This window comes from Desmodus rotundus, chromosome 8 (assembly GCF_022682495.2).
Source record: "Desmodus rotundus isolate HL8 chromosome 8, HLdesRot8A.1, whole genome shotgun sequence".
NCBI classification, from domain to species: domain Eukaryota; kingdom Metazoa; phylum Chordata; class Mammalia; order Chiroptera; family Phyllostomidae; genus Desmodus; species Desmodus rotundus.
The window spans coordinates 89818748-89833267 of NC_071394.1; the positions used below are offsets into that span (position 1 = coordinate 89818748).

The following is a 14520-nucleotide window of genomic DNA, read 5'->3' on the forward strand; positions in this document are numbered from 1 at the left end:
CCATAGCTCCAGAGTGGGAACAACAGCCCAGATGGCCGTGAGCAAAGGAGCGAGTGCACAGCTGTGATGCATCATGCAGTGAGATGCTACTCGGCAAGGAAAAGAAGTGAGCTAGTGAGCTACTGCTACCTGTAACAGCACGGAGGGATCCCAAAATCATTACGCTACATGAGAAAAAACAGGCAAAAAAGAGAACCTACTATGTAGTTCCGTGTAAATAAAATTCTAGAAAATGCAGACTATCTTGTAGTGACAAACAGCTCCCTGGGGTGGCGGCAGAAGGAGGGATGGGGTGCAAAGAGACATGAAGAAATTTTGGGGGGTGATGAAAATATCTGTTCTCTTTATTGGAGTGATGGTTTCAGGAGTATATTTATATGTCAAAACTAATCAAATTGTATAGTTTGAACACATGTAATTTATTGTATTTCAATTATAGTTCAGTAGTATAAAAAGCATTTAAAATCACATCTCTTTAACAATATTATTAATATCTTAATATTGTAATTTACTTTAATATCATTTAACAATAATCATTAATATAATATTTTGTGAGGGGCAAAATGATCATACTTCTTTAATAAATAAAATAAAATTTACTTAAAAATAGTTTATCTCATCTTTACTGCTTTCTTTTAAAATTTCTGTATTTTGTCTACTTTTATAATGCATGCAATTTTTTACTAGAGTGATGTGTATGTATAAAATAATATGATTTAGACATAAACATATGGGAGGGCATATGCTGAAAACTTCGCTAATGTAGGTACAATATTTTGAAGATCAGTAGATCTAGTGAATCTCCATTCCTTGGGTATTTCGTATGAGCAAAATGATGTTATTTAACCTAAAATAAAGAAATGGTTGAACACTAGCCCTGGCTGGTGTGGCTCAGGGGATTGAGCACCGGCCTGCAATCCAGGGGGTTGCTGGTTCAGATCCTGGTCGGGGAGCATGCCTAGGTTGCAGGCCGGGTCCCCAGTTGGGAGTCTGCGGGGGGCAGCCACACATTGGTGTTTCTCTCTCTCTCCTTCTCCCTCCCTTCCCCTCTCTCTAAAAATACATAAATAAAATCTTTTAAAAAAAGAAATGGTTGAACATTAAAGAAAAAAGGAATAATCTTCAGATACATGTAACAATGTGGATGAATTTCAAAAATAGACATAAAAGAGTATTACTCTATGATGAATTTTTTTTAAAAAAAGGCAAAATTAATCTACGAAGAGAAAAGTCAGATCAATGGTTGCCTGCGGGTGAGGCAGTCACTGGAGCGGGGCAGAGGGCATTTCTGGGCTGAGGGAGCACATTGTGCCTTGTCCGTGGTGGTGGTCGCCCCTGGCAGCACTCAGAGCTGCACACTTAGAAAAGGGGTGCATTTTATTACATGCAAATTATACCTTTAAAAATCATTGTCAAACACCTCACTGTGTTGGTCGAGCAGAGCACCACATGGGCCACCTTTGACCAGGGGCTGCCAGTCTATATTCTCACATCAGTCCCTGTAGCACTTTCTTTTCTCATATAATTTCTAAACTGAGACACTAATCACATATCATAAAATTCACCCTTTTAAATTGTGCAATTCTGCGGTTTTTAGTACATCATGAAGTTATGCAACCATTACCATATCTAATTTTAGAACAGTTCACCACCCCAAAGAAAACCCCCAGCCCTGTTTCCCCTGCACTGCTGAGTTCTGTGTCCTTGGTCACCTGTCTGGTGCCTGTGAGTTCTTGTTAGAGAAATTGTTGAGGGTGCAAAAAGGTTTAAGAAAAGTGCATGGCACAATCATATAAAATTGAGGCCCTGGCCGGTGTGGCTCAGTGGATTGAGTGCCAGCCTGCGCAACGAAAGATCACGGGTTTGATTCCTTGTCAGGACGCATGCCTGGGTTGTGGGCCAGGTCCCCAGCTGGGGGCGTGGGACAGGCAACCAATTGATGTATCTCTCGCACATTGATGGTTCTCTCCCTCTCCTCCTCCCTTCTTCCCCCTCCCTCTAAAAATAAATAAATAAAATCTTTTTTTAAAAAGAGAAAAAAATTGAGAACATCGGCCCCATTAATTATTTTTTTTCTTCTGTGAATGGGGAAAAGAATGCTGTGGAAGCAGAGAGAGCTGTCTGGGAATGAATGGGCCATGGCCCTGAGCTTGTGGCACTCAGGGATGGAAATGGGGGTGGGGATGGGGGGCTGTTCCTTTCCCAAGGTAGGCGACTGGGGAGAAACAAGCTAAGTGCCTTAGGTCGATCAAGAATGAAGTGGAGGGTTCTAGGGAGGCCTCCTGGAGGAGGTAGCTTGGGGACTAGGCCAATTATTTCTCATAATTCTGTTGTGTTTTACAGTTTGCAAAGAGTGTTTATAAACATTTATGTTCTTGGATTTTCAGGATCTGGCAACATAGGTGGCTTCACCTCCATTTTACAGAGATGAGGAAACTGAGGCCCAGAGAGGGAAAAACGGTCCTGTAAAGGTGTCATAAAGAAGCAATGACTAAATCTGGACTTGACCCTAAGCTGTCTGTCTCTTGCTTTTTCCCTTACAACACGTAATAGGAGAGAGGGGATGCCTGGCAGGGAGATTTGCCGGAGCCAAAACATGAGGATGGAGCAGGGCAGGGGTTTGGGAGACATGTGGCAGTGGCCTGTGCCATCAGGGCAGCAGAGTGGACCAGGCCTCAGTGGACAGTGGCATTGTGTGAGCGTGACTCTGGTGGTGATCAATGGATCACTTGGATAATTAACCATGGGGAGTTATTATGTGACTTGCCCCACCTGTACTAATTGAAGGGAGTTGGAACACTCAACTAAGTGGCAAGGAGGGACACTAATTTATGACAGCAGGGCCTGGAAGTCTACAGAACTTAAGATTTTTTTTTTTAAGATTTTATTTATTCATTTTTAAAGAGAAGGGAAGAGAGAGAAAGAGAGGGAGAGAAATCAATCACAATCCATGTATGGTTGCCTCTTGTGTGCCCCCTACTGGGCATCTGGTCTGGGTTGCAGACATGTGCCCTGACTGGGAATGGAACCGGGGGCCCTTTGGCAGTCCGGTGCTCAATCCACTGAGCCACACCAGCCAGGGCAGAACTTAAGATCTTCTTGGTTTGAAAACAGCCCCATGCTCTGGCTGAGGGCTCTACAGGTCCCCAGGGTCCAGGCCTGACCTTCATGTTCTCATTGAGAACAAGGCCCTGGGTAGATTTTCACCTGCAGAGAGCAGGCCTACTTGGAAATAGCAGGCAAGGCCTCAGGGGAGAGAGGATTCATATGGGATATGTAAGGTTCTAACCCCCACTCCCCAGAGACAAGAGGAAGTGGAGACAAAGATGGGAATGGTCAGGGTGACTCACTGGTATACCAGCCTCTGGTGTTGGATGCTGCCAGCTGCCCTAGTAACCACACTCTGGTCCACCCACTGCCTGTCAGGGAAAGGGCTAGCCTCATGGTGAATGAGACAGGCACATCTCTGTTCTCAGGGGGACTGATGACTGTCTGGGATTAGATAGGGTGACAGAACACAAACAAATAACGACCAAATACAGATATAAGTTATAAATACAATTGTAAAGAAGACAGCTAGGAAAGGGAGGTGGGATGGACAGGAAAGTTTCTCTGAGGACAGGCCACCTTATTAAACAGATACTGGAATGATGAGAAGGTACCCACTATATGAAGGTGCGTGTAGAAAGTGGGATGGAGAGTATGCCAGGCAGTGGGAACACGGTGTGCAAGTGCTCTTATGTGGGAAGGACTTATGGGTGTAAAGGAGAAAGGTGGAGCTGAACCACTGTAAACAAGGCAGGCGCGTGCTAACAGGTGAGTGGTGAGTTTGGAGGGTGAGCAGAGCCAGTCTCATAGGCTATAGTAAGTCTTCTGTACTTATTCAAAATGCAACAGAAAGCCATGGCAGGCTTTCAAGCAGGGCTGTGCCAAGACCAGAAGTCAGTTTTCTCCATGGTCCTCTGTGTGGGGGGTCGGGGGGGGGTTGCCTCTTCTCTGAGTAACTCCCACTCTGATTTTTCAAGTAGCAGAGTGGTTGAGGAACTGGCATGCCTGTGGCCTAGCTGTGTCTGTCACTATGGGTGACTTGGAAGCTTCCAGTTTGCTCTTTGTCCACAGGGAATGCCATAACGTACCCTGAGGGATGTTGCAAAGGCTAAAGGAGATTTCATGCATGTGCACACACATCTACACCCACACCAAGCCTAGCACAAGGGTAGACTCTTGAAGGGTAGTTTTCAACAGTCCCTGTGGTTCTCTGCTCTTCCTCTTCCTCAAAGGTCGTGAAGGTGAAGAGTGGAGAGAGGCTGGGTTCAACAAGAGAACTGGCTTCTGTCTGAATTTTAAACTATGTGAATAAATGGAAAGATAGCACATGTCTTGGTTGGGGAAATGAAATATTATAGAATATTTGATTTGTTAAATTAATTCATAAACTTAATGCAACTCCATGTAAAAATCTCAATTTTTTGGAGCTAAAAATAACAGTAACAATAGCTGACATTTACTATGTGCTTGGTATTGAGCTTGTGAGGCAGGTGTTATTCTTATCCTCATTTTTATAGACTAAGACCCTAAGGCCTATAGAGGGGATAAGTAGCTTGCCAAGGTCACAGGGCTGGTAAGTGTTGAACATGGATAGTCTCATCTCCGAAGTGGGCACTCTTTTTTTTTTTTTTTTTTTTTTCACTCAGACATCCAGGGAAGGTAGTTGCCAACATGAATGGAATTCTGGTGGAAACCGCGAATGTTCGGACCATTCATCCTTGTGACCAAAGCCAACACTCTTAACCTCTCCCTGATTACCTAGAATGTGTACGGACACGTATACCAGTGTGAATAACAAGTAATATTCTGAATAAAAGAAGACTTCATGAAGGGGAATCTAGACATGTCAGATCCTATTTTAAAGAACCAATATTTAGATTCATATGGTATCTGCTGAGGTTTATGAAAGGCAATGGAGACTTCACCAATAGATCAAGCAATATCAAACGCCTAGCACGAAAGATTTTACTAGACGCAGGATAAGGGAAGAATTAGTTAGTAAATGATGACTGCATAAGCAATAAAACCAGGTGATGCTGGGGGGGTGAGTGAAATCCATATTTTACTCTGCACAGCAAAATAAACTTGGGATGGATAATCATTAAAGAATTATATATAAAATGAAATTATAGAAAACTAGCAGACAATAAACTATCAGATGGGTGGAAGAAAGCTCACTTTATCAGCACTGAATCAATAAAAAATCACAAAGGACTAGAATGACAGATTGAACATTAAAATAAAACTGAACAATGGGCTGAGAAATATTTGTACCATTGATGATACAGGAAAATATCTATAATATTAAAAATCCTTAGTCATAGTTAGAAGAGGTTCAAATCCCCAACAGATGAATGACTATAAACAGATCATTCACAGAAAGGGAAATACAAATAGTAAATGCGTGGAAAAATTCATTTTAAAAGTCATCTAAGAACTGCTATGTAACTACCAACGGACACTACTAAATTATAAGGAAAAACAAAATGGCACCCAATGCTTACAAATGTATATTAAGTTTCTTACACTCGTTCCTAAGAGGCGGCAGAATGAGTTAGGCAACTTTTTGGGAAAGTCCTTTGGAACTGAGGAGCAAGATCACTCTGCCTTTTCTTAGCATCTCACCTGGATTATTCGGCATTATAATTTGTCCCAAGGCAGGATTAAAGCGTATATCAGCAAACAACTGTAAAGAACCCAAATATACCTTATTAGGAGGCTGAGTGAATGGATGAGGATACCTGCACATCTTAAAAATGAATCATATAAACAAAAGAAAAATGTGAGAAGAGCAAACACAAATGAGAATGTGTGGTTGCAACAATGTAAACACATGTATATAGATGGGAGGTTTTATTAGTAAAAAGTTGCAATCTGTAGTAGTATAACGGATACTTTATTCTTTTCACAATTTTTTTTTTTCTCTCTGGTTGTTACATCGTCTTTCCAGCAGTGGTAAAGTAAAATAAAAAATCTGGACTTTGAGCAAGTTTGTAAAGTGGGATAATATTTCCCAGCGCGGGGGTGAGGTCATTGGGAAGTGGCCTGAGCCCGCGTCTGGCACCCCAGACCCCCTCCTTGAGGTGGGCACCTCCTCCTTCCTGAAAGACAGGAGCCATCAGCACCGTTTCCGAGACCTCTCCTCCAAACTCCCAACCGGGCCCGGGAGTCCGGGCACCCCTGGGTCCCCGCGGCGCAGGGTCTCCATTCTGGAGAGACCTTTCCAGAGCAGGTGGGGATCGGAATGTCCCAACAGCACCTGCGCTCGCTGGAGCATTTGTGAGCTCTGGGAACAACCGCCCGCGGGCAGCTCCAGTTTTGCAGTTGGTTTGCAGCCACCTAGGAGCTTCGGTCCCGATCCCCAGCTCGCGGCTCTCCTGCTCGAATTTGGCAGCTGTCTCGTGTCCTTTGCTGATTTACAGGGCGTCTCCGGCGAAAGCCTGGAGATTTCGAGTGAGCCTAAGGACCCGAGTCTGACCGCGGACCGGGGCTCTTGGGTGCCTTTTCAGGTCTCAAAGGACGCGCGCAGACTCCCGACGTGGGCCGAGCGGGAGGACGCAGCCCTCTCCAGCGGCCACAGGCGCCCATCTGGGAACCGGCTGCCGCTCCGACCGTTCCTTTTCTAATACCAGCTTGCTGGAGGCAGTCACGTGCGAACGACAGGGGTGAGCTTCGCCCCAGCCCAGACGCCAGGTCCCACCGGGGGACGCTACTAGGTTTTGTAGGCTCGGTCCACAACCCGAGGTGAGATGTGGGAGACCTTCCCTCGTGGGTTTGAGCAGGGTCAGGGTGGGCACTGGATCCCTGAGGTAGCACCTCCTCGTCAGGGCCGGTCCGCGTGGGGCCGCAGCGCTGTCGGGGGCCAGAGGCGTCGCCGCGTGCCCTGCGCCACAGCCTTGGGGGGTGTCCACGGCAAGTTGTGTGCTGGTGACTCAGGGGAGGGGTTAGGTGGAGGCGCTGGACGTGCTGGACACCCAGCACCTCAGTCCGCGGAGGCCTCCGTATCCCACGAGGCCCTTGTTAGGAGAAACGACTAACGGGCGCCTTCGGAGAGGCCGGGCTGCGGGGCGCCGCGCGGCGCGAGGGGCGCCGGCAGCCAGGAGGAGCGCGGATGGGGGGGGGTGCGGGCGCATGCGCCCTGTACCCGTGCCATATTGGAATGAGTCGGAGCGCGGAGCGCCGCTGCCGCCGCCTCCGCCGGAGCGCGGGTGGAGGGGGGCGGGGAGAGCTGCCGGCCGCCCCGCTCCGCCGAGCCCAGCAGGAAGGAGGGCGCGAGCGGGCGAGCGCTGGCGGCGTGAGCGGAAAAAGCGCCTGTGCTGGGGAACGAGAAGAAGGAAAGAAAGAAAGAAAACGAGCGCGAGAGGGGAAAAGCAAGGGATTGAGGAGCGCGCGCGCGAAAACTCCCGGCAGGTAAAAAAGCGGGGCTGCCGGCTGGGCCTTCCCGCGCGGCGGCCTGAAGGGGCGGCGGCGGCGCTGGGGCGGAGGACTGCGCAGCAACCCCCCTCGATGCCGCGGCGCAACTTTGCCAACGAAACGGGCCGTGAGTCAAAGGGCGCGCGGGCTGAGGCGCCAACGGGCGGCCGCGGCGCACTGGAGGCGGGGGCGGTCAGGGGGAGAGCGGCGCCCGCGCACGGCCTCGCGCGCCCCCGCGGCCCGGCGCGCCAGCCGGCCGGCCTACAGGAGCGTGCCGGGGCTGCTGGCTGCGGCGGGGAGCTGCGGCTGTGGCCGGCAGCTGCGGGCGGACACCTCGGGCGCACGACAGCCCTGGGGTGTGAAAGGAAAGTGGCCGGGCGGCGGCACCGGCGAGCGCCTAAGTTCCCTGCGTGCTGGGCCCGCCACACGCCCCTCCCTGCTCCTCCGGCACTCCCGCCCTTCGAGCCCCCGCGGACCCGCCCCCCGGGCTCGCTCTGGGGCCGGGGCGCGAACCCGCAGCAGAGGCCGGGGGCGCGCCGGTCGAACTTCGGAGGGCCGAGGTGGCCACTGCGCGGTGGCGGAGCGTCTAGAGGCCGCCGCTACCGGTTGCTTCGGACTGGACTGGCGTGGTGGAGTGAGCCGGGCCTCCCCGGCCGTGTGCGAGCGGGCAGTAGGCTCGCCCGACCCCGGGGCCGACCTACCAGTCTGGAGTCCGTGACCCTTTCGATTTTCTGTTCTTGAAGTCTCTTTTTAGAGACTGAAAAGGAGGCGGTGGGAAAGCGAGCAGAGTGTCCCGAGAAGCAAGGCCTTCTCTGTGGGGAGCAGAAACGCCTTCTGAGGACAGAAATAAATTCCCGCGGAAAAGATGTATGTTAAGTTTTTCACAAGATGTCAGCTGTTCCCTGGGGTCTACAACTAAGCCGTAAAGCACAGGTCACTTACAGGTCTTGGGAGGGGCTGGGGGTGGAGTAGGACACTCCTGTCACAGGTGGTTTTATCTAGTGGGGGTTCTGGGGGGCACTCGAAGCAGTGCTGATGAACGGCCTCAAGCCATGTTTCCGGCGCCCTACTTAGTCGTGATGTAGTTTGAGAACCAAGTAACCATCAGAGAGATTTGAAAGGAAGTAAGGTGTCAATCCCTGCATTGTCTTCTTAAGCTGTTTTTTTTATGGTGTCATTCTCTATTGCATTGGAAGATAATGTCTGAAAATGTAATCGTTCATTTGCCAGCTGTCTTGAGAGGAGGAGGATGAGTGCGACTCCGTGTTCGGGGCCTGTGGGCTGTGTTTTGCGGGATGTGTTGAACCCTCTAGGCCACAGGTGGATTCACAGTTCAGATTTGTTTACCGTGTCGGAAAAGTAACGGCCTGGTGGAAACGGGAGTGGCCCAAGATCAGGAAACAGTTCTGTTTCTGCCGTTGTCATGGACCAGCTGCCTTATCTTGGGTAGCCGTTACCCTTCCCAGATACGGTTTTCCTTGTTTGCAAAACTAGAGGATGAACAGATTATATTTCTGTGTGTTTTCAGTTCTAGAACTCAATGACTTTTAAAATTAAAGATTAAAAAATCAGTCTGTATTTTAAAATGTTCTACATAAAAGTGCTCACAATATGCATCTTTATTAAAATACATTCGGAAAACACATCTTGGTAGCTATATCTAGGATGATTTTATGTTATTTAATACCTGGACAAAGACATTTAAAAATGTATTTCAGTGTGTTTTCAACATTATCTAGTTTTTTTACATTGCGATCTGACTTACAATAAGATCTGTACGAGTACAGTGCACCGACTTGCCACATGTGTCTGTGCCTGATAACCACACTGAGATCAAGGTGTCAGACGTTTTCAGCCTCCCAAAGGGCTCCCATTACTTTTCCTCCCATTCGGTAAACCCTTCCTGCCTCCCACCACTGATGAGTTTTACTTCAAAACAGGACCCGTTGGGAGTGAAAGGGGGCAATATTAATAATTAAGCTGAAGGATGATAACATGTGTAAAGCTGGAGTTGTGGTCATTTCACCATGAACTGAAATGCTTTAATAACAGTTCTTGTGGTTTTTACTATCTACATAACTAAAAATTAGACTCTTGGAGACTTCTTAGTCAGAAGGTCACTTTATAGCTGAGGCAGTACTTTCTAGGTTTGGATCTGTGGTTCTTGGGAGTCCTTGGCATTTCAGGCCCAGTGTTAATGTATTACTTCCCATTTTTAGATTGCAGGTACACTTGCAGACAGTAAGTTTGAATCATGAACTTTCTCAGAAGGTCAGTTTAAGGTGTCAGTAGATGAATCAGTTCCTTAAAGTCAGGAATTTGCTGAGAAAATTGAATGAAAATTGACTTTTTTAAAGTTCATTGACTTAAAGAATGTGGGTATAAAGCTTTTAACAACATTTTAAATGACAGCAGTTAACTTGATTTATGTATGCAGGGTATTTGGTCTATCAAATTATTAAGACTATAGCAATGAAAACAAAAACAAAAGGTAACAAAAATTATGTCAGGTATGATTTAAAAAAAAATTCAACATGATAAAGATACCTTTTTGTATTAGACCTCTAGGAAGTTGGTTTTTTAAATATTCCCCACTAAAGCAAGTACTTCAACAATTTGTTTCTCCTTCCTAAATGCCATTTAATATATTCCTATATCTTCTCTTGTTTCTGTTTCTAAAGCAGAGGAGTTAGAGGTTTTAAGTGTGTTTTTTACTGTGAGGACACCTACGTAATAGAAGTTGGGAACAGTGTCAGGCCTGTGGAAGGGATGTATGGGGCATAGTCCACAAAGTTCAAAGATTTTCTTTTGTGAAATAAGTCTGTTCTCCTGTGACTAAGTTAGCCAGCCAATTGGCTAACAGCTAAGCTGGATTTGGTCACTCTGCCCCCACATTCATAGCATCATTAGCCAAGAGAGTAATTGATTATTTATTGGTCCACTGTTTTTTTTGGAGGCTCTTTTTAGATTTCTTAGCTTTTGCATGATCAAATATTTATTTAAAATTTTAAGAATGCAACTAAAATATGTACAGTGAGAAACAGAAAATACATATAATAGAGAACTTTCTCATAGGAAATGTAGTCAATAATATTGTAATAATTATGTGTGGTGCCAGGTGGGTACTGGAAATATGGGGGAACATGTAACCACTATAATGTACATCCGAAACTAATACAAAGTAATATTGAATGTAAACTCTAATTGAAAAATAATAAAGCTCTTTTTTAAAAAAGAGAGTTTTCTCTTTTGATATTTGTTTCCTTCTAAACTCTGTACTTTGCCTATCTATAATCTTCTTGCTTCTGTAAGGTACTTTTGCTTTCACAGGGGTAACTAGACTAGGCTTAGCTATAGCGTGCTGGTGTAGAAGCAGACACTGTTTGACTCAAGTCTGTGGAAAAGGTGAACTGTTCAGACTTAATTGGCTTTTTAATGATGACTTCATGGTATGTTCACATTAAATAAAGGGATAAAATCTAAAAGAGCAGAAGACCATTATGTAGGCAGGTAATTTGAATGCTAAATGTTTTTATATTAAAATTTTTCTGTCTTATAATGTCCTGAAACTTTTTTTCTGGAGTTATTGGGCAATTAGCCAATATTTCAGAATAAGTGAGAATAAAAGAATATGTAATCAGTAAATGGTACCTCTTTGTTATGGCAGGAAATTTTTCCTTTAGTAAAGAGCATTTTGTTATCTAACTGTGATGTTTTGTAATTGAAAAAAATATTTCTCCTTACACATAGTTGTTAAAATGGATGACAGTCTCTGGGGATTTTGGTTACCTGGGAGATTTTGAACGATCAGACTTTGAGGAGTGGGATTTTGATATGACTGTATGCCTTCTTTAAGTGGTACTAGCCTCATTGGAAAATGATTTAAAATAGAAAGGATGTGGTCAGGCTGTTACAAGCTCATTTTTAAACTTTACAAAAGGAGGAGAAAGGATAAAAACAAAGACAAATTATTAATAGAAAAATTATGACTTCACTGCAGAAGGTTTAACAAGTTTGTAAACCTTTGCCTATATCAGAGGCACCTGAAGATGTGTATATAATTATTTTTCAGTTTCTGTTATTCAAGAAGATGTTTATAACCTTATTCAGCTTTCTTCATCTTTAGAGGATCACTCAAGGACATAATTAAAAAAAAACTGTAGTCTATATATTGTGCTACATGATATTAAGTCCCTCTTGCATTTTGTGGTTTGACAGTGAAGTAACTTCAGAGCCAAGCACTTGGTATTCAGGGAGAGACTGTAAGGTGGCATTTCTGACAGTGCTGCATGTAGCTTTCTTTTGAAGTTTTTGCTTAATCTAGAGAAAGGGTGACTACTAGACTGATTTGGGGCAGATAGGGCACTTGAAAGTACCTGCTTGGTCTGGGAAAGTTGGATCTGGACATTTGGAGAAAGTCTTAGATGAGAAATGGAAGGTGGTTTGTTGTCACTTGAAGGACAGTCATATTTGGAATGACAACATGAGATGGGCTGAGATATTTAGCAGTTATTAAAATGCCTCAAGGGTTTTCCTGATGAGATTCAACTTAGAGTGTTAATCAACAGTCAACAATATTGTGATAAGTTTATGAGGTGACAGATGATGAATAGAATTAGTGGCGTGATCAGATTGTAAGGTATAAAAATGTTGAATCATTATATTGTACACCTGAAACTATATAACCAATGTAAGATTGTATACTAACTATACTTGATTAAAAATAAGTTAAAAAAATAAAGTGTTCATTAACAACAACTTTAATTTGAATTCTAAGTTACTGTTTTTACTCTGTAGTTTGTTTTTTATTTTAAAGACTTTTATTTATTTTTAGAGAGAAGGGAAAGGAGGGAGAAAGAGAGGGAGGGAAACATCAATGTGTGGTTGCCTCTCACATGCCCCCAACTGGGGACCCAGCCTACAACCCAGGCATGTGCCCTGACTGGAAATTGAACCAGAGACCTTTCAGTTTGCAGGCTGATACTCCACTAAGCCACACCAGCCAGGGCCTGAATAGTTTTTTTAAAAAGTGTGTGAGATGGCTGTTCAATGTAATATTTGCTGAATGGAAAGGCCACTGATATTTTTTTTCACATTAATTTGCTATGTAGATTAGGGTCATTTCTTGTCTCTGAGAGTTTCCTAGTGTTCTTTTTTATGGATCAGTTTTTATTAAAAATAAGTTTTTTGGTTAAAAATAGTATATGGTAATTCAGAATCAAAATAATAAGGAACCATTTCGGCTTACTTTTACTCATGTCATTATAAAGTAACCCTGGAGTGATTAGATGAGAACACAGATGTACTTAACATTGTCACCTGTCTAGAAGAGTAGATAATGGGGAAGTAAATTTTCATTAGTTAAAAAATGTTGAAGTTTTTAAAGTTGTGGTAAAATATACATAACATAAAATTTACCATTAAGCATATAGTTCAGTGGCATTAGTATATTCACAGTGTTATGCAATTCTTACCACTATTTGTGAAACTTTTTTCCTTTTCCCAAACTGAAATTCATACCTATTGATAATATTGGGCTAGCCAAAAAGTTCGTTTAGTTTTTCCTGTATGATGGCTCTAGTAGTGCTTAGTTGTCTTTAACTTCACTTGAAACAATTTTGTTAGATTGTATTGTGACAGCTGTTATATCAGCATGCATTTAAAAAAACCTATCAAAATTGGTGAATTTTTGTGCAGCCATTTTAATGTTGAAGATAGGAGAAAATATGCAACATTTTCAGTGTATTATGCTTTATTATTACAAGAAAGGTAAAAACACAACTGAAACATAAAAAAAGATTTGTGCAGTGTATGGAGAAGGTGCTGTGACTGATGGAACATGTCAAAAGTGGTTTGTGAAGTTTCTTGGTACTATTGACATTTTGGCCAAACAGTTCTTTGCTGTGGGGCTGTGTTATGCATTGGAAGATGTTAAGCAGCACCTTGGCCTCTACTCATTAGGAGCCAATAGCAGGAGATAGCCGACATACTCAAAGTATCCAAATCAAAAAAGTTATTGGTGAAAATGAAGAATGTGTCTTTTACTTTACAGAAAAAAACATATGGACTTTTTGGCTGACCCAACTCCCTATTCTCCTCTCCCCGATCCCCTGGCAACCACTGCTCTACTTTCTGACTATGAATTTGACTGCCTGGCTACCTCATACAAGTGGCATCATACAGTATTTGTCCTTTTGTGAGTGGCTTATTTCCTTTAGCAGAAATGTCCTTACCGGTTATCCATATTGTAGCATGTGTGTCAAATTTTCTTTTTGGGGAAATTCATTAAAAAAAAATTTCCACAGCTGGTAAAATGACTAACTGTTCTACTCGTTATCCTTAATTTTGTCAACCTGCTTTCTCTCATCTATGATTGGACATCTATATTTCACAGAGCTAAAGTAATATATCTAAAATATAAAGCATTACACTAGTTCACCTCCCTTGGAAGAGCTCTGTAGGTATCCAGTAGAGCTGTGAGGACCAGGTACCCTTTTCTTAGATGTGGTTCTGAAACAGTCATTGGAACAAAAGAGAGACATGGAAGCAGAATATGACAGCAGTGTGGAAGACAGGGAAAATATTAAGAGCAAAGGTTGCAACAGTCTAAGATCTCATCTGGATAGGGATAGAGAGCCTTGTGAGTCTTAGCATACCATCCGTCTTACTGTGTACTTGATCACTGATCGTCACAGTGTTGGCCTGAGCCAAAGCATTCTATCCACAACAGTCAACCAAAAAAGTTTGTGTTCAGAGTTGTAAATAAGCCTTCAGCTATCTGACAGAGATGATTAAATGACTCATTCCCCAGCTGTTCCAGTTAGTAGAGGCTTTGCCTTATTTCACTGTCATTTCTGTATTAATGGAAAACTAGTGAGTATTTGAAGAGGCTCAATAGCCCACATAATAATGATAAATGTATAATTAATGCTTTATATTTTAGATATATTACTTTAGCTCTGTGAACTATAGATGTCCAGTCATAGATGAGAGAAAGCAGGTTGACAAAATTAAGGATAACGAGTAGAGCAGTTAATCGTTTTGAGAATGGCTAAAGAG

General features: G+C 43.8%; 2 protein-coding genes across 10 annotated transcripts in view; both read left to right on the top strand.

The window, feature by feature from the left end:
• The window catches only part of RFT1 (RFT1 glycolipid translocator homolog), a 59775-nt gene extending 59216 nt beyond the window's left edge, over positions 1-559 (top strand). Inside the window, exon 13 of one of the 2 annotated variants that reach the window (XM_045192195.2) lies at positions 7-559. In XM_045192195.2, the coding sequence (XP_045048130.2) occupies positions 7-67 (61 nt within the window). In that variant the 3' untranslated portion in view covers positions 68-559. The remainder of the gene's footprint in view (positions 1-6) is intronic. The other variant, XM_045192191.2, reaches the window with a different exon arrangement.
• A 6059-nt stretch (positions 560-6618) lies between these two features.
• Positions 6619-14520, top strand: part of SFMBT1 (Scm like with four mbt domains 1) — a 115061-nt gene continuing 107159 nt past the window's right edge. For 4 of the 8 annotated variants that reach the window (XM_053929277.2, XM_024556503.4, XM_053929280.2 and 1 more), the window contains exon 1: positions 7221-7458. The gene's annotated coding sequence lies outside the window, so the exon portion shown is untranslated. Of the gene's footprint in view, positions 6793-7204; positions 7459-7749; positions 8329-14520 lie in introns of those variants that run through there. The other 4 variants (XM_053929278.2, XM_053929281.2, XM_024556506.4 and 1 more) reach the window with 3 other exon arrangements.